Here is a 24,263-nt window from a genome sequence, read left to right on the forward strand (position 1 = left end):
CAGATCTTACATGGATATACGGAAAGACTGAAAACCTCTCCTGGAATGTAAACATCGACACGTGGGGGAGTGACCACCTCCCAATAAAGATCGAGGTGAACTCCAAGAAGTCCGAAAAGAACCGGCGTTTTGCTCATACAGTCAATTGGGACCTTTATAGAAGACACCTGGAAAACAACCAAGAGGAATCCTTTGCGACAGCAATGCTCGATGCATTGAAAGCGGCTACAACCAGATCCAACATACCTGCCGATGCACCTACCCCGGATATTCACCTCTTGAATCTCTGGGCTAGGAGACTCCGAGCGCTGCAGCGATATAGGAGGGGCCCAAAGACACCAGCGGCACTCAGAGAGGTCACCAGACACACCATCGCGGCACGCAAACACGCGATATATTTGGACAGGAAACGATGGCTGGATTACAGTGCGTCCTTGTCGGAGAAAACTTCAGTAAAGAAACTGTGGGCAACCAGCAGATCCATGCTGGGACAAAAGAGAGAACAGAAGGCCCCTCTAACCCTGGCGCTAAAAACTGACACTTCGGTAGAAGACCTCGCAGATGCGGCCGGAGACCAATTCTTCCCGCAGCCCATTGCTACGACAACAAACTCAATTCCGAACCCGTATACTCCAGTGCTGGTTAACTCAGCGGATCCAATGGACCAACCCTTTACCCTGGGTGAATTGGAAACGGCACTCCACAACGGGAAGGCACACAGTGCTCCGGGCCCGGACAAAATTACCATTTCCATGCTGCGCAACCTCCCACAAGACGCTAAACACCAGCTTATCGAAAAAATTAACGCGGTATGGGAACAAGGACAGTTGCCACCAATATGGAAGCATTCGACCGTCGTCCCAATCCCCAAACCTGGCAAGGACAAGGACACGCTTATCAACTTCAGACCGATATCACTCACTTCATGCGTATGCAAGCTCATGGAGCGAATGGTTCTAGATCGACTTAACTGGACACTAGAGAGATCCGGCGCTTTTCATCCAGCCCAGACAGGATTCCGACCCTGTTTAAGCACACAGGAAAGCCTCCTCTTGATGTCACACGACATCACCAAGAAAAGGGCGCCAAGGGGCAAAACCATCCGCTCAATCGTCGCCATTGATGTTAGAAAGGCTTTCGACTCCGTCCCCCACTGGGCTGTCATTCAGGAGGCGGAACGCTTAGGGATACAGGGCAGGGCGCTTAACTTTATTAAAGCTTTTCTTAAGGATCGGACATATTCGATAAGAATAGGGGACCACATGAGCAACCCACGACCCAACAGGGTCGGCGTACCACAAGGCTCTGTACTCTCGCCTTTACTGTTTAACATGGCAATGGCCGATCTCCCACACCGCCTATCGAGGATCCCAAGCCTCAAGTTCACCATATATGCAGACGATATCTCCCTATGGACAGTGACAGGCGATACCCGAACCCAACAACAGACTCTTCAAGCCGGATTGGACGAAGTGCAAACCCATCTCAATAGGGTCGGCCTCACTGCATCCCCGGAGAAAACGACCTATGTGGTCGTCGCATCCCGTAAACAAAGAAAAGCTGGCATCGCCAGTCAGATGTACTTAACGCTAGCAGGCAACAGAATCCAACCATCTACCTCGATCAGAATACTCGGAATGTACATCGATGAAGACGGCTCGTGCAGAACCTGGATGACCAAGGTCAGCCAGCAATGCAAGGCAATCATCCATGTCATCAGAAGGATATGCAGCTCCAGAGGTGGAGCGAACGAAGGAATTGCACGTCAGATGGTGAAGGCACTCATCGTATCAAAAGTCTGCTACTGCGCTTCGTATTACAACATCTCAAAAAGCCAGTGGAAAAAACTGGAAACCATCAACAGGCAAGCTGCACGGGTAATTACCGGCTTACCTCGATTCACACCAATAGGGACACTAATGGAACATGCCCAGCTCAACAACTTACAAGAAACTGTACTGGTACGATCTGCCGCCCACCGTGAACGACTGCAACACTCACGACCCGGCAGAACCATTCTCAGTCTGATTAAAGCACTTAAACTCCCGCTTCCCGACTTCCCAGAAAACGACCCTCCTTGGTTAGACTACATCGACCTCGTAGAAGGCAAGCCCATCCCGAAGAACGCGAGCTTGAGACATCCAGACCGTCAGAAATCGCAAGCCAGTAGCCACAACAAACGAATACAGACCTGGGAAAGCTCGGCGGAGAAGCTAGCCGTCTACACAGACGCGGCTTTCGCGACACTCCCAGACCAACTGGCTACGGTCGCAGTGGCAATACCAGGAAAAGGAATTATATCTTCCAAACAATTACCAAACAGCACCTCCGTCAAGGGTGGCGAACTCGGAGCGATTCAATATGCGATTGAAACAGTCCTCAACGACACAACCATTAGACCAAAAGAGCTCCACGTTTTTACGGACTCGGTAGCCTCGCTCACCGAGTGCAGAAATAGGAACAGCCCCTGCAAGAGAGCAAAATCCATAAAAAAGATGGCCCTCCAACTTTCTCTGCAAGGTACAAAAGTCCAGCTGTCCTGGGCGCCCGCCCACGCAGGCATAGCTGGCAATGAGCAGGCCCACTCTGCAGCTCGCGCGCTAATAGTTACACTCCGCGAGACGCAGAAGCCGCCCTGCCACCTCCATGATCACGGCTACGCATCTTCCTCACCCGAAGATGACGAAGACGAAGACGACTATGACCCCGACGAAGCTAAGCAGCAGATAAAACTTTCGTCCCGTACTGCGCTGAAGGAGCACCTTCCACCCATCTCCGACCCACTGCCGCGAGGCTTTGGGCGGAGAACGAGGGTGCTCTTAACTCGCATTAGAACCAATACCGCCTGCACGCCGAACAGAAGAGCAGCGTGGGAAAAGGCGCGCACACCACCGACATGCTGCTACTGCAAGGACCCCCAACATGCGGTCGACCTAGTTCACCTGTTATGGGGCTGCAAAGGCCTTGAGGCAACAAGGAAGAAGCACATAGAGGACGGGGTGACATCCATGGAGGACTGGGTCTTTCCCCCAGGCCCTCCAGATAAGCAATATCAAACTCTACGCACGCTTCTGGATTATATCCACGAAGCTGGCATAGAAGTACATATATAATTCCCTTCCCCCATACCGCGAGTCCAGGCCGCGATGCCATTGACTCATTCCTCTCCCCCTCCCCCTTAAAGCGGGTCAAATAACCGTTTTATACTACTACTACTGAGTTATTCCTCTGCACGGGGAGAAAATCTTCTTAATAGCGTCAAACCGTCTGGTCGACGCTATATATCAAAGATGGCACCACATAGAACAGAAGCTTAACTTCTTCGAGATAAACATCCTAAAGCTGGTGCTGCAGATCCGAGCGCGGGTGGTGCCATCTTTGAGTAACAACGTTATTCAAGCGTTTTTCTTTTCTTTCTTTTTTCTGTTTGTGCGTAGGAATAAGACATTTTTCTTTTGTTTCCATTTCTCCAAAAATCTACAGTCGCAAAATTTGAATATTATGAGAGCACCACTTGAAGACGTAGTCGTGATAAGCTGAATCGCACTCCGTTCATCGGCTTACTTATACCGATTTTATTTACGACCATAGCCTCCTATATACTAACAAAGCCTAGCAGATGGCCTCGAGAAGCGGCCGCCGAAATGGAAAAGGTGGAGCGGCAGAAAACGGATGAGACGAGAGCTACGTGACTGGCGCCCCGCTGTGGCAAGACGCCGAAACGCTGCGTCTCGCCACTGCCGCGAGACGCTGCGGCGAGACGCGAGGAGAGGACCCGAAAGTGTGTTTCGGGTCCTCGCCGCTGAAAAGGCCGTGCGCGGACGTCCAGGTTCCCCGAGAAATGGCTCTTTGATGCTCTATGCTACCAGATCCTCGCGCTCCAGATTTGCGACCAGGCACTCTATGGCTCCGTCGTCGAACTGCCAGGCTTTGTTAGTGTGGAGGAGGATATATGTTACGACTGAATAGTGATCGAGAACACCATGTATATAGGCTCATTACATAACGTGCGATGAGTTGAACGAAAGCAGTATTTTGTACTTGCAAATGTGCTCCTCGACTTAGTGATGCCATCAGAAACAAACAAACAAAAAAAAAAAAAAAGAAGCGGAGATTCGTACACTCGCAAAATACTGGTCATCGCCCTTCCCTACGAATTACTCTTAGGTTACACGCTCATTACAAAGTCCATCACCACCCCCTAAGTTTTTCTTTTTTCTTTTTTTTTTTTACTTCTTTATTGATCGTTCAAGTGCAAAGGTTAGCGAAAGGCTGGTTTTCAGGGGCGTGCATTGCTGAGCGCCGGTCTCCCACAGCGCGCAATGCCCGGCAATGCCCGCACACTCGTGATTGGATTCCATCTCCAGCTTGACGGATGACGGCGATCTGCCGGTGTGGTCACGGAGGATTGCTCTTTTCTCTCTCTCTGGAGGCGCGGCGAGTACGCGTTCTTTGCCGACAGGGCGCGGCTTGCAAGAAGGCTGCTCTCTTGAGACGCTAAGGTTAAACTGTAACCACTTTGCAAATCGTGCTGTCTGAAGTGCCCAGACAGCGTTGCAGCGGATGTCTAGCCTAACTCGAATGTCTCGCTGGTTCCGCAAAGTGGTTTAAGGAGCGCTCTTTGCATTATCTTTCTTGTTTACGTGCAAGATTCTACTGGTGAGCTCTGACGCGTGCACAAACACTGCAGAAACGCACATACGCACCAGACCTGTCATCTGCAGAGTTGCGGCAGCCTAACGAGCGCCTCCTCAAGCCTGGTTCAGACAGTTGCGTTTGACTGCGTTGCGGTAGCGAGAAACCAGGACATCCCTGCTGCTTATCTCGCGTGCCAAGATAATTCCTTGAATCGGATTCCACGCTTTATACGAAGCACAGATGTGCCGGTGACTCGCCTTCGGTACTCGACGCAACGCAGTCAAACGCACTCAAGCGCAAGTGTCTGAGCCGGCCTTAAGAATAACCAAAGCCTGCGCATTAGAATGTTGACGTCATCACAGTGAGATCGAAAAAAGGCACCGATTGGACACGAGTGCTGCGTCAGCGTTCGGCTGGGGCTCGTGTCCAATCAACGCGTCGAAGGACGTTCGGCATCGTGCTCGGGTCCAATTGCTGAGTTGGCGTCATCAGACTGCGATTACGTTCCATGGAGAAAGAGGAGGATGTTCGCATGCTTTGATTATTATATACTCATATTCGCCTCAAACGCCGTAGTAAAAAAAAAAAGAGGACATTTAAGTATTTGTATGAGTTGTGAATGGCGAAGGCATGAATGTCGTTCTTCCGCTCCCTTACTTCGTCTGCGGTGTACTGGCGTGGAAGGCCACGCTTCGCTACTGCCGAGGTTGCGGCCGCCGGCGATATAGATGCCTCAGGCGCCGCCATGTTCCTCGGCGCCGAGAGGAGCAAAATCGGCCGAAGCACTCCCCACCTCCCAAACGCATCACGGGAGAGTTGCTGCCGAGCGCGCGCCACCCTCTCCCTTTTACCGGCGTGCGGGCCGCAGCGCCAGGAAAAGGGATTTGCTGCGGAATGGCGTTCCTTGGAACTATGACGCGTCGCTGCCAATGGGAACATATTGCTCATTTCGCTCAACCGGAATTTAGGTGCCGTTTCGCTGAGCCGGAATTACACTGCCGTTTTTCGCGGTTAAAGACAAAGAGAAAAAAAAAAAGTTCGGTTCTTTGCGGAGCGTTACCAATTTTCCCTTTCCTGTGTTTAATTCGGATATATGTAGGCGCATCTCGGATTGAGTTTACTTCATTTTATCAAGACAGACTCGTTTCAAACGCTAAGAGCATTGTTTCTTCCTTCGACAACCAAATATTGTACGAACTACTTCGCGCAGCGCAAGAATATAGTGGAAAATTTTCTTTTTCCGCAATACCAGACACCGGTCTATGTGCCGTTGGCTCTAGTCCGATGTGGCAACGTAAAGGTGCTCCATTCATCCATATTATTTACTCCCATAACGAAAAAATGGGCGATGAAGGCAGGAGAAAAAGCTGCAGAAGTGCAGCTTGACGAAGCCCTCGCCCCCCAGAGGCAAATCGGTCGGCAGGATATAATTACATTATTTGAAACCGAAAAAAAAGACATATACACACCACACCGATAAATATGTTATTAGAAAAATAATATTTTGCGCATTGTCTTCTTATTTAAATTTTCAATGCAGACACCTTGTTGTTGTTGTTGTTGTTGTTTTTAATCAATACTGCTGGATGGATTATTAGGAAATTTAAGCGACACCACCTACGTTATTGCTAGCTTATATTTAAAATATGCTTTGATTTTCATTGCTCTATGTTTACAGAAAAGAGGTTCAGTATGTGCGCAAGACGACTCATTAGTGACGATGCGAATAGCTTTCTTCTGCAGCAAAAGCAATTTATTAAGGTTAGTACCGGTTGTAGTTCCCCAAACTAGACGACAGTATGATATACAAAAATTAAATAATGCATTGTATATTAAAAGTTTTACTCGAGATGGTAATACACAGCAACACTTATATAGAACACCTAAAATACTCGCGAGAGAGAGAAAGAGAGAGAAAAAACTTTATTTCTACACGCCTGGTCCGGCGCTCGTTAAGAAAGTTCTGGAGAGTTTGAAAATAAGATTGTGCCGAGTATGATACACAGCACAAGAATAGGCCGCGTACAAATCTACACACAGCCTGCTCTTGCGTGCCGCGGGGAAATGCGGGAGTGTGAAAGACGCCATTTTACATGTCGCCACGGGGGAAAACTGCGCAAAATCCTAAACGCCGCTTTGATTTCACCCCGTGCATATCCGGAAACCCACAACGCGTCTAAGAATGGAGGTAGAAGTAAAACTACCCTTAAACATTTTAAATACTAAAAAGTGTCTTCATGTTTTTTTTTTCTAATTCATAATTACAAAAACACAAACACACACACAAAAGCATATCGTAAACGCTGCTTCACTGTCTGAGTAGCAGCTGCAAAGTTAGCCTGTTTTGCGTCGAACGTATCGTCTACTCGTACATCTAAATGGCGCCACGTTGACGATTTTCCCGCGTTGTGATTTATGCATGAAGTTGCTTTTGCTAGGCGTCTTACCTCGTATTAGAAGAACGATTACGCACCCAAGCATCGTGGTATGTAACTTTCGCTTCTGGTTGCGTTTCACTTGTCGTAGATCGACCACGTCGATTGTGCTGCGCGTCCTATTTATAGTTTCTGCAGCTTTCTGATTAGAAGCACCGGAGATGTGCAACGTTTTGTTATTGCACTTTGCAACGAGTGACTCTGCGATTCTGTGAGGACAGTTGGTTCATGACGAATTTGCGACTTTTCATCATTTTGCATTTCTCTTTTGGCGATTTTTTTTCTCAAATTAGAAAGAGCTCCTCGAAATCAGAAGAACTATAGTCATTTCTGAAGTGGAAGTTTGATCTCCTTACACTGTTATTACAGGAAACATCCTAATTACTGCTGGTTCTTGTCCAGTCAACGAACTTCTAAGCGAGTGACGCAACGAAAGTCAACAGAATGCTTCACGCTCCGAAATCGAGCTTCTTTCGAGACACTTTTCTTTATCTTCTCCCCGTGCTAAACATGGCTCGAAGAAAAGTTGCTGTCCCCTTGCTCGTTCAGCATTCTGTTGTCTGTCTTCCGATCCACGCGGCAGAAAACCCCGCTGTCGACAGCCACCAAAGTATTCGCGGTCACTATCTCTAAACGAACGGAAAGTTATGCGAAGATTGCGTTGGACGAAAGTTGTCAAGTGCTGATGAGAATTTTGCGGACATGACTACCATTTAGTCAAACGGCACTTGACCAGCCCAACCCCCATGATCTCACGCCATACGCCACCACTCACGTGTATTAAAATCCGAAAGTTATTGTCAATATGTTACGCATGGCAATACATTAAATGAAAGCTAAGATTGCTCTATGATACGCTCCCCAACATTTTCTGCGATACCTCCATTGACTATTAAAGCGCAGTCACGTCCACGGCACTGTTCCTTCGTAACCGCTAATATCAGTATTGGTTGCGAGATCGGACCACCCTATAACAAACCTCAAGCTTGGAAAAAAAATCGCCTAAGAAATCAAAAAGCGACCAAGTACCTGTCGCAGCCAACTAACGGCTTGAACAGCTGCTTTCGTCGAGCTCGCGAGTTATGCCTTTCGTATTTAGAGAAACGCCAGCTTTTCATGCCCTCTTCCCTTGTCCGTGACGACGTTGGACGAAGCCTGCCGGTTAACTTGTTGCGGTTTCTATTTAAATTAAAATGCCTACTAAAAATAAACAATAAAAAAGTCTCGTAAAGTATGTGAGTGAATTGGAAGCTCTTAACGTTCCTAACTAAATGCAGTGATTTTGAATCGACGAGCTTCATAGATAAATTTGGATGTAACACAAGGATGATTACTCTACACCGATTGAACACTAAAGCTACTAAGGGTGTATGATAGTTCTTGGAACTCTGCTGGCAACTGGCGTATTGTGAGAGTAATAATTTTGTGTTGCATGTTTAGACAACCTAAAGTTAGTCTCAGTGGTCATCCGGTGGCTCAGCAGTAGATGATAAATTTAACCAATGCAGTACGCAATGCCAGTCTGGGGTCTTTAACGTGCATCACGCAGCAGTGATACACGACCGCACACCGGTACGATGCTCATCTAGATCGAAACGGGCAAGGAGGGAAGCAGAGGAGAGGGGAGGGATGGTGGAAAAGAGGGGGCAAGAGAGGCCCGGCGTTGAAGTAGCAGGAGAGAAACTGGAGAGGTTGAAACAATTCCATAATCTGTTTTGTCTTACGAAGGACCACAGAGGATGCTACGAGCCATCGAAGCCAATCCAACGACGTGTCGTTTCACGTCAAGTCCGGACGCGACCGACGCCCCGAACTCATGGGACCAATCATGCATCGTCAAAAGCTCGCCGTCGTGAATGTCCGTCGTGTTTCTGGACGTCTGCTATCATCGCTGAACCAATCGTGCACTACAGGGAAGACCTAAGAATCTATGGACTTGCAGTGCTAACGTAATTACCTTCCGAATAGCCAAAGCGCCATAGTTATTTTTTTTTATTACGGTTTTATCTATGTTGCACGTTGAGCGCGGCCCCTTCCGGTGCCTGATATCATACGGTCGACCGGGGAAGGCTCCGATTCGTAAACGTGGCCTCCAGTTTGACGTCATTTCCTCTACCCTTTGTTCCGTGGCGAGACCGCGTCTTCCGACGGCTCCAGTCCACCTCGAATGTCACCCACCGCGGAGCTCCATCGAGATGGAATCTGTCCACGCTGTACGTTTACAATGGAGGTTGGATTACCGCGCCGGTGTGCGCCGTCGCGCGATGGAGGCGTTAGATCAAAGGCGTCGGCGCGTGTCGACAAAGAGGAAGCCGGCAGCAGAACTACGTCACACTACGTCATACTGCCATCTGCAAGACGCATTGCAAGTGCGCAGGTGAGGAGGAAAAAGGGCACGCGGAAAGGCTTTCGGCAATCAGTGACGTCCCAAGACGCTTGCGGAGGATTTCTGAGAACGCTAATTTTCAGCGGCTTTATTCGCTAGGGGATGAGACAGCTAGTGAATTTGAAGATTAAAAATGTTTAACACCAAAATTACAAAATGCTAATCGAACAAGTAAATAACGACAGGACACGTTCCGTTTAGTTTCAATGGCGAATGCCTTGCTCCAGAGAAATTTTGAGGGGCGACATTCGGAAACCTTGTTGAATATTGAATAAAAAAACAAAGGCATTCGTTTAGCATATAAGAATGTGTCACTTTCGCAGCTCATGACAGGAGGTCCAAACAAAGAAAGGAGACGAACTAAAAAAAAAAAAAAATATTTTTATGAGTGTGTGCATGTGAGTATGCGTGTATGCGCTTGTGTATGTAAGTCTGTGCGCACACGTGTGCATGCGTGTAGAAGAGTCTGCATGTCCGTACGTGTGCGTTTCAATGCCCCAGTGATCTTTACTTCACGTTCACTAGACCGATCTCACCCAGCGTTTCACGCCTGCGTGACGCCGCCATAACTGTAGTTAATGGGAGGCGGACGCCAGTTCACGAGACAGCTCGTGCCGCTTCGTGCTCTGCTCGGGCAGACCTTCAGGCGAGGTGGTCGAGCGGGCAGAAAAACTACAGCTCCCACGATGCATGAGGGCAGCGGTGGCGTCATGAAGCTGCCTGTGAGATCGGTCTATCCCCTGCAATCAAATGTTCAACTGCAGGTGCGGGTGAGTTATATTTGTTGTTTAGATCCTGCGTCTTTCATAACCTTCACAGTGGAAAAGCTTATGTACGCTGTCACAATAGGCATTCCTTTACCTGTAGTAACCCCTGCGCCTCCTTCCCGAACATTTCTACTCGTCTGAATAAAAATGCAAACTTTGGTATAGCCTCGGTTCCCTCTATCTTGTTAAAGCAAGAAATGAAGCACCAGCTTTTTTAAAAACTTCTTCATACTCCCTGCATAATAAAAAATCAGTTTTTTTTTTTTTTTTTCAATGATCATCTTCCAAGTAAACATCTCGTCAAACATCAAACCTTGTCCAATAATCAACGCCTACTCCGTGATGCACTATAGAGGCCCCATACGTACCGCACTGGTACCGCACTGGTTAAATGTCTAATCGTGAACCAGTGTTTTGCTTCTACTGTCACCAACAAAAAAAAAGAAAAAAGAAAAACGTGAAGCTTTGCTGAACGAAATGGCAGAGCCGTGGCGACATGAACGGCGGATCAACAAAGCTCACAGTTCTTTGGGCGTATAGCTTTTTGAGCTACTGACTGTAGGTAGGCTAGGTGGGGTTAGACTCTTCACTACATCCCAGCTTTCCACGGGCACTTGCGCAACCTCAGAAAAGCCGGGAGGGTTCGTCGACAACTCGGTGACCTAGTTCCTACCGGCCTTCGAGCAGGGTGACCCCCCATCGACCTGTCGAGCCACTTTACGCGGAGTGTTCCGTCGTCCCCGAACACGCGCCTAGACTGATGTCAGACAAGCTGTCTGGCGCGCGTCTGTCGAAGCAACTCTGGTGCGGTTGTCTGTGCTCCGTTTCTACCTAAGGATGAAGCGCAGCGGACGAGCCATCGGAGCCAGTCCAATGTCCCATGAGAGTCAGTGTGGCCGATTCTGGAGGCGAGCAGAGTGCGGCACGGCGTGTAGTCACGGGATGTGTCTTCAAAAAACTGGATTGGCTGGGATGACTCCTAGCGTCCGCCGGCGGTTCATCGTAAGGGGAAACGGAGTATCAGTCAAGAAACACTTCGGAAAGAGCCACGCACGCCTGGGAGAAAACATAAAAAAGTTATACAGCTGGTTTTATGTCTCCGAGGTGATGCAAATCAGTCAGCCGGTTACAGTGGATTTGATCAATAGATTCATCTGCACGTTAAGGGCTTTCCTGCGAAGTGCATGCCTTGGAAAGCAAAGGCAATAAGCGTCATCTATTGGAAGATGCAATCGTAAACGTTTGATGGAAACGCATGTTTATTTCTCCCGTCTTACTTGCGTTTAGTCTGTTAAGAAAAAAGAAATGTAAAAAAAACGCCTGTTAAACTTTTTTTTCTTTTTACGTCACAGATCACAGCCACGAGTGAAAGATGTTCTCTCTGTTGCCCGAGAAAGTAAAAACCCAATATTTGCCTTGCACTCGGGAATTTACCTACGAGCATAAGAGCCACTGAAGCTGCCGCTTCGATAACGAAGAGATAGCCGGGAATGCAACAGACGTGAATCGAGGAAAAATAAATTCAACCGCGCTGTACTTCGCGCACTTTTTTTTGTTGGTAATTTTCATGTTTGCGTAAAATGTTTGCCTAGTGCATATTTTCGTGTTTCAAATTTTGTTTTAAAGCACAGTTTTTACTGAGCTCACGCATTTGCCCCGCCCATAATCGAGAAATAGATAACCTAGAAATGACGCCAACACGCGGCGAGATTCCTCAGCCGATATTCAGACGAGTGCCAATGAAGGTGACAACAACATATTATTTTGCGAGTCTTGGGCTCCTCTAGGATGCTGATTAATTATATTATTTGAGGAGATTTAATTTTGGTAATCTTCGTCAATTTTTTATACCAAAGGTTGTAACTTGATTCTTGCAGGCTGATTTCTCTAGTTTACTTTGACATGCTGAAACGTGGAAGACTGACAGAAACTATTAAACAGAGGTTATAAAAGTTTTGGTACTGCAGATTGAATATTTTTTTAACTTATTTAGTTAAAATCTAGCCAGTGGACAACAGCTTACATCGCTTCACGACCGAAGGACACCCCAAGGTATGCCTCAACGAGAACATCGGAATCGCGCAACGACAAAAATACAACTAGCAACGAGTCTCCACTTTCAGCTCTTTGGGGAACAAAGAAGCCAACATACGTTATATTATAAGAACACGATTCATTTGCTTATTTCAACATGAAGGAGAATGTATGAACGGAAAGTGAGCGAAACAATCTCTGTACACGTCTTGTTCCTATTTTTAGTATACTTGCAAATGTCTCTTCGGTGCTCCCTCGCCTTTCGAGTTTCGTTCTCGTGTTTCTGAAGGTGTATTCTCTGCATGTTTCCAAGAAAACCTGCAGCCCTCAGCCGCAAGGCACAACTTGAGCGCGCGAGAGCGTAACAATAAAGTCGAACACCATATTGATTCTTCCCTATATACTAACCTCGCTACGCAGACAAGGATCGTGACAGGCCGGATGTACGACAAACATTTGTTTGTAACACGGAAGGTAACAGAGATGGTTTCTATCAAATGTAAAAAATTCCAAACGAGCGTCAAAAAAAAAAAAAAAGCTATCGCACAGCTGTTTAATTTTTAGCTAGTTACATTAGTTATATAGTTGCAGTTAGTTAGATAACCATTTAGAACAGATCTGTGGGAACGGTAGTCTTGATATTTTGGATAAAGAGCGTAAATTTCGGAAGTGTGTTGAGACTATTATTTTTTCGTAACATTTCGCTTTATCCTGTTTAACATTTTACTACTAATTGACGTATTGATAAGTGCACCACTAAGGAGGCGTTAAGCTGTTGATGAGTAAGTTAAAATTAAAAATTAAAAAAAAAATTACAGAGTGTTACATTCAGTACTTCCGGAAACGCTTTACAAGTGACGTCGTTACCGGGAACGAGTTAATTTTTCCGGTAACGTAATAAGGTACTCGTTACATATGTATATACGGTAGCGAATAACGTACTTACGTTACTTATTTTGAGTAACGTGGTTACATTATTCGTTACAACTTCTCAAGAACCCAAAGATGTTACACTTCCATTTATTTTTGTCTTTCTGTAGTGCCAAGAAAGTCTGCTTGGACATAATGTTTCTTGAAAACGGCGCGTATATGCACACATTCATTGTCAAAACAGTAAGAAGTTTTAATTCATAAATAAAAAGTAACCCAAAAGTAACGTGCGTTACTTTTTATCGATAGCGGTGACGCGTTCATATAATTCTGAGGTAACGTAGGTCGGTAACGCGTCCCGTTCATTTGCAAGTAACGAGTAACGTATTTCGCTTTTTTTATATAGGTAAGGCCTAGAACACTGATTACATTACAGCTTCTATATATTGCCATATGAACGAAAGTTCAGGATGACCCGAGACTAATCGCTTCGTTCGACAATGGGAACGCTTACGCTAATTGAGAGCATTGATTTGTGTCCTTCAGTGTTTCGTCTCCGTGGAAACAGCGCTTTAAACGCTTTCAAAATAAAATAAAAAATAAAAAAATAAACTGTGTGACTTAAGTGAAGTGTGCCATATGAGAAGTCCTATCATGACCATGTTCGAAATTTGATTGTGTCTCTCACTTATCTAGGCTACTTCAATGTAAACATGCCCGTACGTCTACGAACGTCAATGTGCTGATTGCAAAGTTTCATAATTGAAATAATGCGCGCTCTTCAGGTGCGGTGTGCACTTGTTTTATTGTTGCTATTTTGCCCTGCTAAACTTTAATAAACAAAGGAGTTAGAATGTAACCGATTACACTTCATTGTGGCCCTCTACTTTCGTTAGTTTTCAACTCTTAAACCACTACAAAGGTTAGAAAGAAGTGTTCTCTCTTTCGGTATAACATGACATGTGTCACCGCCATCACAATATAAAAGCTCCAGCAAGAAAATTTCGGAAACGTGCTAAAAGAAACTTTAGACACAGCTGTATTAGTGAGACGTTCGTTAGAGCTGTGCGAAATATTTTCCGGGGGCGTGACGTGCTCTCGATTGGACAGGTCGTGCGTGCTCTCCCCTTGACACAATGTGATGCGGTAAAATGATTCCCCGGAATCCGTTAGTGCCGCAATTTGTACCTGATTGGGTACAATATTTTTTTTTAAATGATAATTGTAGTTAATGGACCGGACGCTCGCTCGGTCACAGCTCGACGCGTAGTACGACACAGCTCACATCGAGATCAAAACCAACCAAAAGATGGCGACCGCTGCGATTCTACCAGCTAAGCTCGGTTCTATGTATGGTAGCACGACGTTTGACTTTTCGCCTCCGCTCATCTAACCACAGCAAAAAGAGGCCATTTGACCGACGCAGCACGACAGCTATACGACGTGCGAGTTTGTCCGCATCTTGAGCGCATCGTGCCCTCGCTTTCCTTCGACTTTTAATCAAGGACGGCGGCGCCCACCATGGACTGCGTGATCATCGCGCGTTCTCCATGTTATCCTATGATCGGCCCTCCCCCTCCTTATACGTTCGAATGAGCCAAAAGACGCGTTCTGGATTACTAGCTCGCCGTATTGCCCGGAAAATCTAAGGTGGATCGTACAGCCGTGACACCGTGGACGGTGCGCGAGCGAGGCGTTGCGGATAAAATAGATCTACTCTCCGCTTTTTTTTTTTTTTTTCAGTGCTTCAAAGGCCATCTTGATGATATCCCAAACTGCCTGGTGATAGTTATGAGGAGAGCATAGGCTTAGAGGGGCGGGAGGAATCATGTGTTCATCTTTTTAGACTTAAGGCCCGTTCACACTCTTGCGACTGCTTGCGACCTCTTAAACCTGGGTTCCTTAAAACTTCTTAAACCAGAGAACGCACTGGCGCCATCTATTGGGAAGCAGTGTAAACTCGGCGGTCCGGCATATTTTTTTTTATTTCTCGCGCAATATCCTTTCTTTTTTGGCTCGAAAAACTTTTGTCAATGCTATAAACGAGCCTTTCTATGGGTATTACGCACATTTGACCTCGGAAATCCCGCAAAACCTTCGCTTTTGTGAAATGCAGTCCTAGGGTCACCGCATAGATGGCGCCACAATTTTAGTGTGTTCCCTCATTCTAGAAACATTTAAGAAGTTGTAAGAGATCTCGTCTCTCTCAGTCGTACTCGGTCGCAAGAGTGTGAACGGGCCTATAGGCTAGGTGGCACGAGCTTCCACCAATTACAAAAAGTACAGCCGTTAGCCTCCATCCATTCATTAAATAAACACCCCACTCCTCGTCTCTAATGTTTTGAGTGGTACTACCAGGAAAAACTATCAGAACACGTTATTCCACAGTACTCTTTTTTTTTTTTTTTTTTTTTTTTGCTCACCATTGATGTATCGTTTTAGTCATATAAAAAAAGTCAGAACTTGATAAAGGCAAGTACTCGCAAGTTTCTAGGGCATAAAAAAGACGACATTCCTTTGCAAACATGAAGGGAAAAAAAAAAACGGCGGTCTGTAAAGAAGACCTGGCTTCAGTATCTTGGCTGTCTAACGCCTTCCGAAACCCAACTTCACATATTCTAATTTTTATGGGCATCGTCAGACGACAACGGCTCTCAGTAAGAGGAAACTGTATCGTCTGCACGAGATGCGACGAAAAGAAGAAATGATGAAACACAAGAAAGAAAAGCGAAAATAAAAAAAGATGGTGGGGGATAGATGAAGGGGTACCGACTCGTGTTCGTCGCATCGCTATTCCGGGATCACAGACGAGGCGCCCGTGACGCTCGTGCTCTCAGTGTTCGCTACCGGCACAGAAATATATGACTTGTGTGCGACTAGTTGCTTCAGGGCCACGCAGCAAAAGCGCGTGTGTGGGCCCGTTTGCTGTCGTCAGAGCACGAAGCATGCGGACGGCCACATGTGCTCGAGCTAGCAGGCCGTGTGCGTTGCGACTGCGGAGTACCTATATGCCGCTGCTGTTCCTAAACTGCCGCCACAAAACGTTTGTAAGAACGGGAGTGTAACGCGGCTATACCAAGAACAACGAAGAATCTCGGAACAAAGTCGGAACAAAACATTCGTGCAATACCGCGAAGCGAGTTAGTCCGAATTGTGTTCTGAGAATTGGCTAACATTGTTAAACGTCTAAGTATATAAAAAGCTTTCCTATCGTTATGAAATGATAAAAGAAAAAACAAATGCAAAACGGTCGAAAAGTGTACGTTCTCCCCTCGCTGTTCTATAAGAACATATTTTCTGCGGCATTTTATTGGGTTGGTAATATTGTGCCAATCGGACGTGTGCTGTTTGTGAACGAGGCTCAGGAATTGGTCATACTAAAACTGCTTGCAGACATGTTCAAAGCGTGCAAATGTATGATGTAAACATGCTCCAAACATGCGTGAGTCTTGTCCGCGGGAAATGCTGCCATTATGTCTGTAGCGATAACAGCATCTTTTGTATGAGGTATGGGCAGTGTGAGGTTTTAACGCAAACCAACCCCTCATTTTTCCCCCTCGTTCCCCTTCTCCAGGGATTAATTTGGTCAACCCCTCATATCTGCCACTTTGCACAAACTGCCCCCCGACCTACACCCAAACACCTCGGAGAGCTGGATCACTCCACCTAACCTTCCTGTCTAGCCTTGCACGCCGCTGAGTGGGCATACTTTCTCGTGCAAATAAAAATTATTATTATTATTATTATTGGAGCGCCGGACTAAGTGGCGTGTTAAAATAAATATTTTCTCTTTCTCCCTCTCTCTCCTCTTGTGAATGCGAAGGGAACCTATGAAATCAGACGTGTGAACGTTCTCCAACCGCAACGCTAATGATCCTGACACGAGACTATTCGGCAAGTTAACTTGGGAAACCTCTGGGACGTGACCGGAAGTAAACGAAAGCTATCAAATTCCGTACTGAAAGCAAAAAAATAAAAAAACAATAAATGCGGTTTTGCGTAAACAATGCGTTTTTTTGTTTTTTTTAATTTTAAGTTAAGATTGTATACCTAATTGAAGCAATATCGAGCTCCGATTAGAATGCTCCTCAAGACAAGAAAGAAAAAAAGGTCCCTTTTCTCCCGATCCGGAAAAACAAAGAGCGACTCTCCTCGCGGTACACATACACACAACGTTTCCCCAGTGGGCGGAGTCTCGGGGTACGGGGGCTCGGCGGATGACGTCACGCAGCAAACTTCAAAAGGTCTATTCCCAAACGACTCACGGGTCTGCGGATGTAAGGCATGGTCAGGGCAGACGGCAAGGCCGGGGCGTCGCGGCTGCACCAGCTGGAGATCCCAGGACCAAAGAACGCGTATTTCACTGATGGCTGTCGGCGAGTAAAAGAAACAGACGCACGCGCGCCCGTTCCGTACTGTGAAGCGGGGAAAGAAAAAAAAAACCCGCGGGTGTGTGGCTGCGCGGAGCGCGCTGATTGGACGCGGCCCGATGACGTAGGGGCCGGGCCCCCTTTCAGCGCTCGTCGTAACGCCGATGCCAGCGTTTATTCTGGGCGCGCTTCGTCTGCAGTATATGCCCTACCGGCTGCCTCGGCCGTCCTCTCCTACTCTCCCTTCGCTGTTGCAGCTTTAGATTACGGGAACACGTCGAGCGAGCGAACAAGAAGGCCGCCGCGACGCCGACCGCACGACACGGTCCCTGCCCTCCGGGCGCCGCCGCGTTACATATCGTACTTTCTTCTACGATCCGTTTCACGCCTTACGACGAACCCTAGTGGACCCTACGAGTTATCGGAGCCAATTGCATGCGAGCGCGAGTGTCACGGGACCTTGAAGAGGGGCGCAGGGACCCTCGGAACGGCGGAACGTCGCGGAGTCAGGTGATACGTTCGCGACGCTGGATTGGCCGGTGTGGCTCGTCTAGCGTCCGCCACAGTCCATCGTAAGACAAAACGGAGTAGCGGCCCTGTCGCATGCCGCTTTTTGATTCAAGGTTAGCGGTCTTTCGATGCCGCGCCGTCGTCGGCTTCCTTGTCACCCCCCGTACCTTACGCCTTCTGCACGCAGTAGACGGACTTCCGTCGGGTGAAATGTTCGGACCGGAAATCGGGGTTATCGGCAGCGTGAAACGCAAATTATTTTTTCCTCCGTCATTGTAATTCCAGTCGCGATCTTGACACGGCGCGCGATGCGCCGCTCCAGACTGCATGCGGAGCACGCTGATGAACGGCGTACTATAATAGACCTTTCCGATTATCGCCTTCTGCGGGCTTCCGTCTTTGCCTCCTGGGTTGTGGAAGGCTTTCCGAGCGTGTTGAGTGGCTCCCTTCCAGCATATTATGATCCCAGTGACTAGGCATTTTTTTTGCCTGGGTGATAAGCTCTGCGGTGGTCTGTACACCAACGCACTGTTTGCAAACAAGCGCAGAAACCAAATTAGGGGAGAGTGAAGCGTCTGCGCATGCCCAGTGCCGACAGCCTCAAGTATGTTTGAAGGGTGTTGGCTTCGTACATCTGTATGCTTTAAACATGTCTGCGGACAGTTTTCTTATGTCGAGTGTGACGTCATACGAGGAAGACCTCAGACAGGGTCTGCGGACTGTCTTTTGTACGATGGATTAGCAGTGGGACCAGGCCTTGAGAGGTGCTTTAAATAGGCCTTTTTGACGTCGCAGTTTTTGAAGCACAAACTTGGTCTATCTGCTCCAAACGTTTTCAGCAACACAATGGTTTGCCTGCCCGCACCGCTTCCATACGAAAAACGCGGTCAAAGACGGGTCCCCCCTAATGCGGATTGAGCAGGAAAGAGGCTGCGAGAAAAAGTATTGGCGATGAGCGGAGTCCAGCCGCAACTCACGGACTGCGCTTGTGCCTTGCAGCGGATAGAGCAAGAAAGCAACCGCTCATGGTTAGCCCACGGGTGACCGGCACTGACCGATGGATCCCCGTTGTAGACGCACTGAATCTATACAGGGGTGGACGCATGGTATCTCCAGAGGGAGGGGTTCAGCGTATCATATGTTTGAGAACCCCCCCCCCCCTCCCCCGTTTCCCCGCCCTAAATTTTTAAACGTGCAGAACTCAAGAGAGGGGTCAAGACATCCGGACCCCCCCCCCCCCCCCTTTTCTCTGAATCCGCCACTGATTTTATATTAGTACGTGTTTAGTAAAAAGAGGCGAGCTTTCCACGGGGCTGTGTCTGACTTTGTTTGCAGAAACACGCGAAATATGGCATATTCGTGCTTACAATGATACATGGCAAGCACTTCCCGAAACACGATGGATTGCACATTGCATGGATTGCAGAAAAGCCTCTCGCGCGGTGTTTCAAGGAGCATTGGTTATAGAGGTCTATCTGGTGCTACCGAGCGGCTGTTGTTCGCGTGTTATAGCTAATAAAGTCCGGCATAGTGTCCATATCTTGTGGACCTGAAAATGAGTTATCTTGAAAGATCTGATAATTTGTTTCGTTCTTTTTTTTTTATTGATATTTTGCGTTGGACATATATAAAAAGTACAAGCACCTTGGCCAAGCGAACAGAAAAAAAAAAAAAAGTCAAGAGATGTTAAGGTGCGTTAGGAATACCAAGGAAGTGTGGGATTCCCCGGCTTGAGCAATGAACAATTTTCCTATAAAGATACTACATAACTGCAAAATTTTTCGACGCTTTATGGAGGCAAAGGGCTAACAAATACGTTCACAAAGTTAATTTCGCATGTTTGCATAGATTGCGCGATCACAACGTTTTTGTAAGAGTTTGCAGGGCTACATACAAAGAAAATAAAGGCGATTATCAGTCAAGGACAAGATCAGGGTTGGGCAGTATCGCGATACAAATGTATCGCGATAGTATTTTAGAAATACATTTCGTATCTGTATTTCTGTATCGCGATACATTTTTTTCACCAGTATCTGTATTCCTGTATCGAAATACATTTTGAATGTTTCTTTGTATCGCGATACAATCAGGATAAAGTGTATTTCGTTACATTTCTTGAAAAATACTCCCCCCCCCCCCCCCCCCCCCCCCGGGCCACGAAAAAAAAAAAAAAAAGTTCGAACGCATTTTCTTTTTTTTTCTTTTTTTTTACTTCTGAGGGCACCAGAGTCAAGGAGATGCGGGGCCAGTGTTTCTATGCTGGTTACTTTTGATTCTGCAAACTATTTTTTTATGCGTCCTCTTCTTTCTACTGAGAAGTGCTGCGTAGTCAAGGACTCGAACCAGGTGGCGTGCCAGGAGTGGAGTCAGAGCATCTTCTGCCGCAGGTCCTTAGGTAGGGATTTCTTGAGTCATTGTTTGATGGCATCCAATGCCCGCTGCTAACCGCCCATCTCGCCTTAGCGTACAGAGTACACCCAGCCGGCAAAACTGAGTCACATCCCGTTGCAGCACGAGCGTGGCGGTGGTTGACATGAAATAGTAGGAAGACTCAGGCTGTGAAGTTCAACACATATTCGAATGCATCTGCGGCTGCGCCCATAACATTGCACGGCTCAAGGGTACGTCATCAGCCGACGTGAACATGACCCGTTACTCCGGTTATCCGAAACTCAGAAGGAGGCCCGGTGGCCTCTCTGTGCCCTCCCAGACTACGTATTCCCGCGACTCGTCTCGAGACTGCCGTTTCTCGGACAGCTCGCACCTGTGCCGGCAATATCAGCTCGCAATCCACGAGGTCTCTGTTTGGATAATGCTAGGCAAAACTTGAGGACTGCAATCCGTGCGTCGGTGGCGGAGGGTCGGTAGTAAGGACTTTCAGAACAAGGATGCTACCGTATCGTTTTTTCAACCGTAACAGAAGATAAGACATGTATACCAAGATGCTTCAGGTGGTCCACTATTCTCAAAAATTCCAAATGACACTGTATGCACGATCTTCAACCAGGTAACCTACAACGAAAGTACGTATTGTCCTTTCATACAGCAGCGTGGTAAAGTTTCATGTTCAAGGCCACACCTACAGATAAAGAATATTAGTTCATTCCACGGTGACATCATCTGATTAATGTTGACAGGATTCCCTCGTCACACAGAAAAGATGTCATGGAAGGGACCGCGGTCAGCCCTTGATGGAACGTTTTTTTGGGCCCATTGAAGACTCCTTGTCGTCCGAAACCACTACCTTCACGGCAAAGTGGCAGGCCTACAGGAAAGTAATTTCGGGATCGAAAACATCCACTTCAAGCTTCATCTTAGTTGGCGTCTCAAAAAATTTGGAAAATGTATTGCACTATCAGTATTTTTGTATTTGTATTTCTGCCCTCCCTAAGATGTATTCCTGTATTTGTATTTCCAAATACTTTTTGCCTCTTTTTAAAATGTATTTCCGATACATATCGCGATACATTTTTACTAATGTATCTTAGTATCAGTATTTTAGCTACTATTTTGATGTATCCCAGTATTTGTATTTCCAAATACATTTTCCAGTATTTCTGCCCAACCCTGGACAAGATCTACGTCAGCCCGTGTTTCCATATCAGTTCATTAAAAACCCAAATAAAATACTAAACACTATTAAAAAAAACTCGTAACATTTTTTTTTTTTTTTGCGTTGCACTTTTACTTGGCGGTGAGCTCAGCATGACAGTGTCGGTTCCAGCAACGCCTCCTAGTTTATGGAATGCGGTTTTGCAACCTGGTCGCCTGCCTAATAACGTTGTCCTAAATTATCACGTTTTCTGTGTTCATTTTTAAACTGGGTATGTACCGCCGGGTGCCGCCTAGAAGCGTTCTGGATTTGTATCAGTGTTTTTCTTTCAGAATAGACCCTATCCTTATCTGGGAGGGGTTGGTTCCAAACGCTAGATAGGGCTATACAGCAGGCGCACGCGGTGACTTCATAAAAATGTTCAACCGTATAGACCAGTGTATGCTTTCTTCCATGGGCGCCGCCATGTTTGTTTTGACGCCATGACACAGTAGGAGTCCGGGCTTTCTCAACGCTTTCTACGAGAATACGTTGTTGTTGTTTTTTTCTTTTTTTTTTTTAAATACTTTCGCACATGTCGTAGTGCAAGAACGTCAGAAATGCAGAGTCATGAAGCTTCAAGAACAACACCGATGCCAAGAGTGTTGCAAAAATATTCTTTTATGCGGCGTCCCTTTCTTCACGAGAGCCTGCGTTTGAGATGATTATTTCCCATTTTTATCGCTGGGGGCTAGGATATCGGACACTGGTCTATAGTGAACAGTGCGAATGTTGTGCAACGAACGTTATTCCTTTAAAAGGATAACGTTCGTTCTTAGGTAGCTTGGTAGGCGCCGAGAGGTTACGGCTGGACGGCGAAGGCGAACGCGTAGACTGGAATTCAGAGGACGACTAGCTGTCAAGGACACAAGACGCTCGATCTTTTTCAGGCAGAAAAATAAAATAAATAGAATTAAAGGTTAATGCAGAAAAAAAAAAAAACTTCAGATATGCATCGGAAATAGGCTGAAGGCCTGGCGATTCGCTATATTTAGCTGCAGCATTTTTCTTGGGCTGCGCGAGCAACTGGTTTCATTTTTGACTCAATCACTGGGATCACGGGGAATTTCTGTCTGTTGCAAAAGCATACGGGGCAGTTAAAACGGGTGACGCGCTATTCGACGAGCACGATACCACTATTAAAAAAACACTTTTCCTTGGAAAAGGGTTTCTGCATTTTAATTTTTGTTCCAATTCTCCGATCGATTGCAACCAGGATTTTCCATGTGACCCTGAGCGAATGAACTATGTTAGTTTATTGCGCCATCAATTATTCTTATGGTGCTCTGGTCCCGCGCGGTTGTTCTCCAGCGATGTAACAACTACCTAGTGATAATTACTTTTCAAAATTTAACCCGATAAAACACTTTAAAAAAATATTGCGTGTGTATGGGGGGGGGGGGGGGGGGGGAGTCGTTTGAAACGTGCTTTCTAAGAAGTGTCATGGCAAAGGTCCATGGCTGTTGGAAGACAATATGCAATAAACAATTTACATGATACATTATTGGAGTGGAATTCTGCGTCGAAGTTCTTTTTCTACGAATTAGGCACCAGCCAGTAAATATTTTAAAATCGACTGACTTTCCGCCGCATAAATATCTATTAATTTATTAAATTTTTATACAAAAAGGGGGGGAAAGGGATGTTCAAGAATCGAGGCTCGTAATAACGATAATGAACCAATTCATTTAACGTTCCACAGGGATCACGAACAGCTGGCTGGATTACTACAAATTGAATAAAAAAATATTTTAGAAGTTCCCCATTTGGTTGTTAGCTACATAACTCTGACATGAGGAAAGTTTATTTCTGTCAACATATGCCTAGCTGCATGACCCGTGAAACTGCCGCTGGAGGGGCTGATGCAACTGCCGAGCAATGAAAGCAGCGTACTTATGTTTTTTTGTTTGTTTGTTTTTTTTTTTCTCTTTTTTTTTTGTATTCCCTTCTCAGAGTTTAGGCAAGAAAAATAAAAGGTACTGAATTCAATGTGTATTTGATGAAGCGAAGAACTTGCAAGACGCGCCAACGTCCGCCGCGAATACCAGATCAAATTCCGGATCATAGGCTTAAAAGACCGCGTGCCTTCTCTCGTTTGGTTTCATTGTACACGCACGTCACGTCATTAACCTTCATTAATCTCGTTTCCGCTCGGGTAAATAGATGTGGTACGTGTTGACGCCCCTGACTGCTACTCAATATGACCATTCCGTGGATAGTAAAAATACACAATTTAACGCATTTTACACGAATGATAAACTGTCCGCGTGTCTTTACTATACAAAATTAAGTTTATTTTTTTTTTTTTTTTTTTTTGTGTGGGCTTAGGGTTAGTGTGGCACCCCCACAGCCACGCACACACTACTAATAGATCACACAAAAGACTGTCTATACAGACACGGCCTCAGGCATGTTTCCTCCTGGTATGACGTCACATTGGTCATACAAGGCCTGTCTGCAGGCATGTTCGAAGCATACATACATGTATGAAGCAAACATGCATAAAATATGCTTGAGGCCTGTCCGGAGGTGATTCTGTCGTCATACCAGCTGCGAACATCACGTCTTTCGTATTGATGTATCAGCAGATGTGACGGCGCCCTAAAACGCCTCGTTCGCCCAACCTAAACCTCTTGGCTTTTTACAGCGGAGTTGTTAAGG

At 46.4% G+C, this 24,263-nt stretch overlaps 1 protein-coding gene across 2 annotated transcripts in view; it reads right to left on the reverse strand.

The window, feature by feature from the left end:
• LOC8043339 (solute carrier family 2, facilitated glucose transporter member 1) overlaps positions 1-24,263 on the reverse strand; it is a 123,638-nt gene that overhangs the window by 23,264 nt on the left and 76,111 nt on the right. The window contains exon 1 of one of the 2 annotated variants that reach the window (XM_029970436.4): positions 17,396-17,548. The exons of the other annotated variant lie outside the window; for it this stretch is intronic. Coding sequence (XP_029826296.1) covers positions 17,396-17,416 — 21 coding nt within the window. The 5' untranslated portion in view covers positions 17,417-17,548. Of the gene's footprint in view, positions 1-17,395; positions 17,549-24,263 lie in introns of those variants that run through there. 2 annotated transcript variants of the gene reach the window in all.

Source organism: Ixodes scapularis, unplaced genomic scaffold, assembly GCF_016920785.2.
Source record: "Ixodes scapularis isolate PalLabHiFi unplaced genomic scaffold, ASM1692078v2 PGA_scaffold1__304_contigs__length_218370807, whole genome shotgun sequence".
Lineage (NCBI taxonomy): Eukaryota > Metazoa > Arthropoda > Arachnida > Ixodida > Ixodidae > Ixodes > Ixodes scapularis.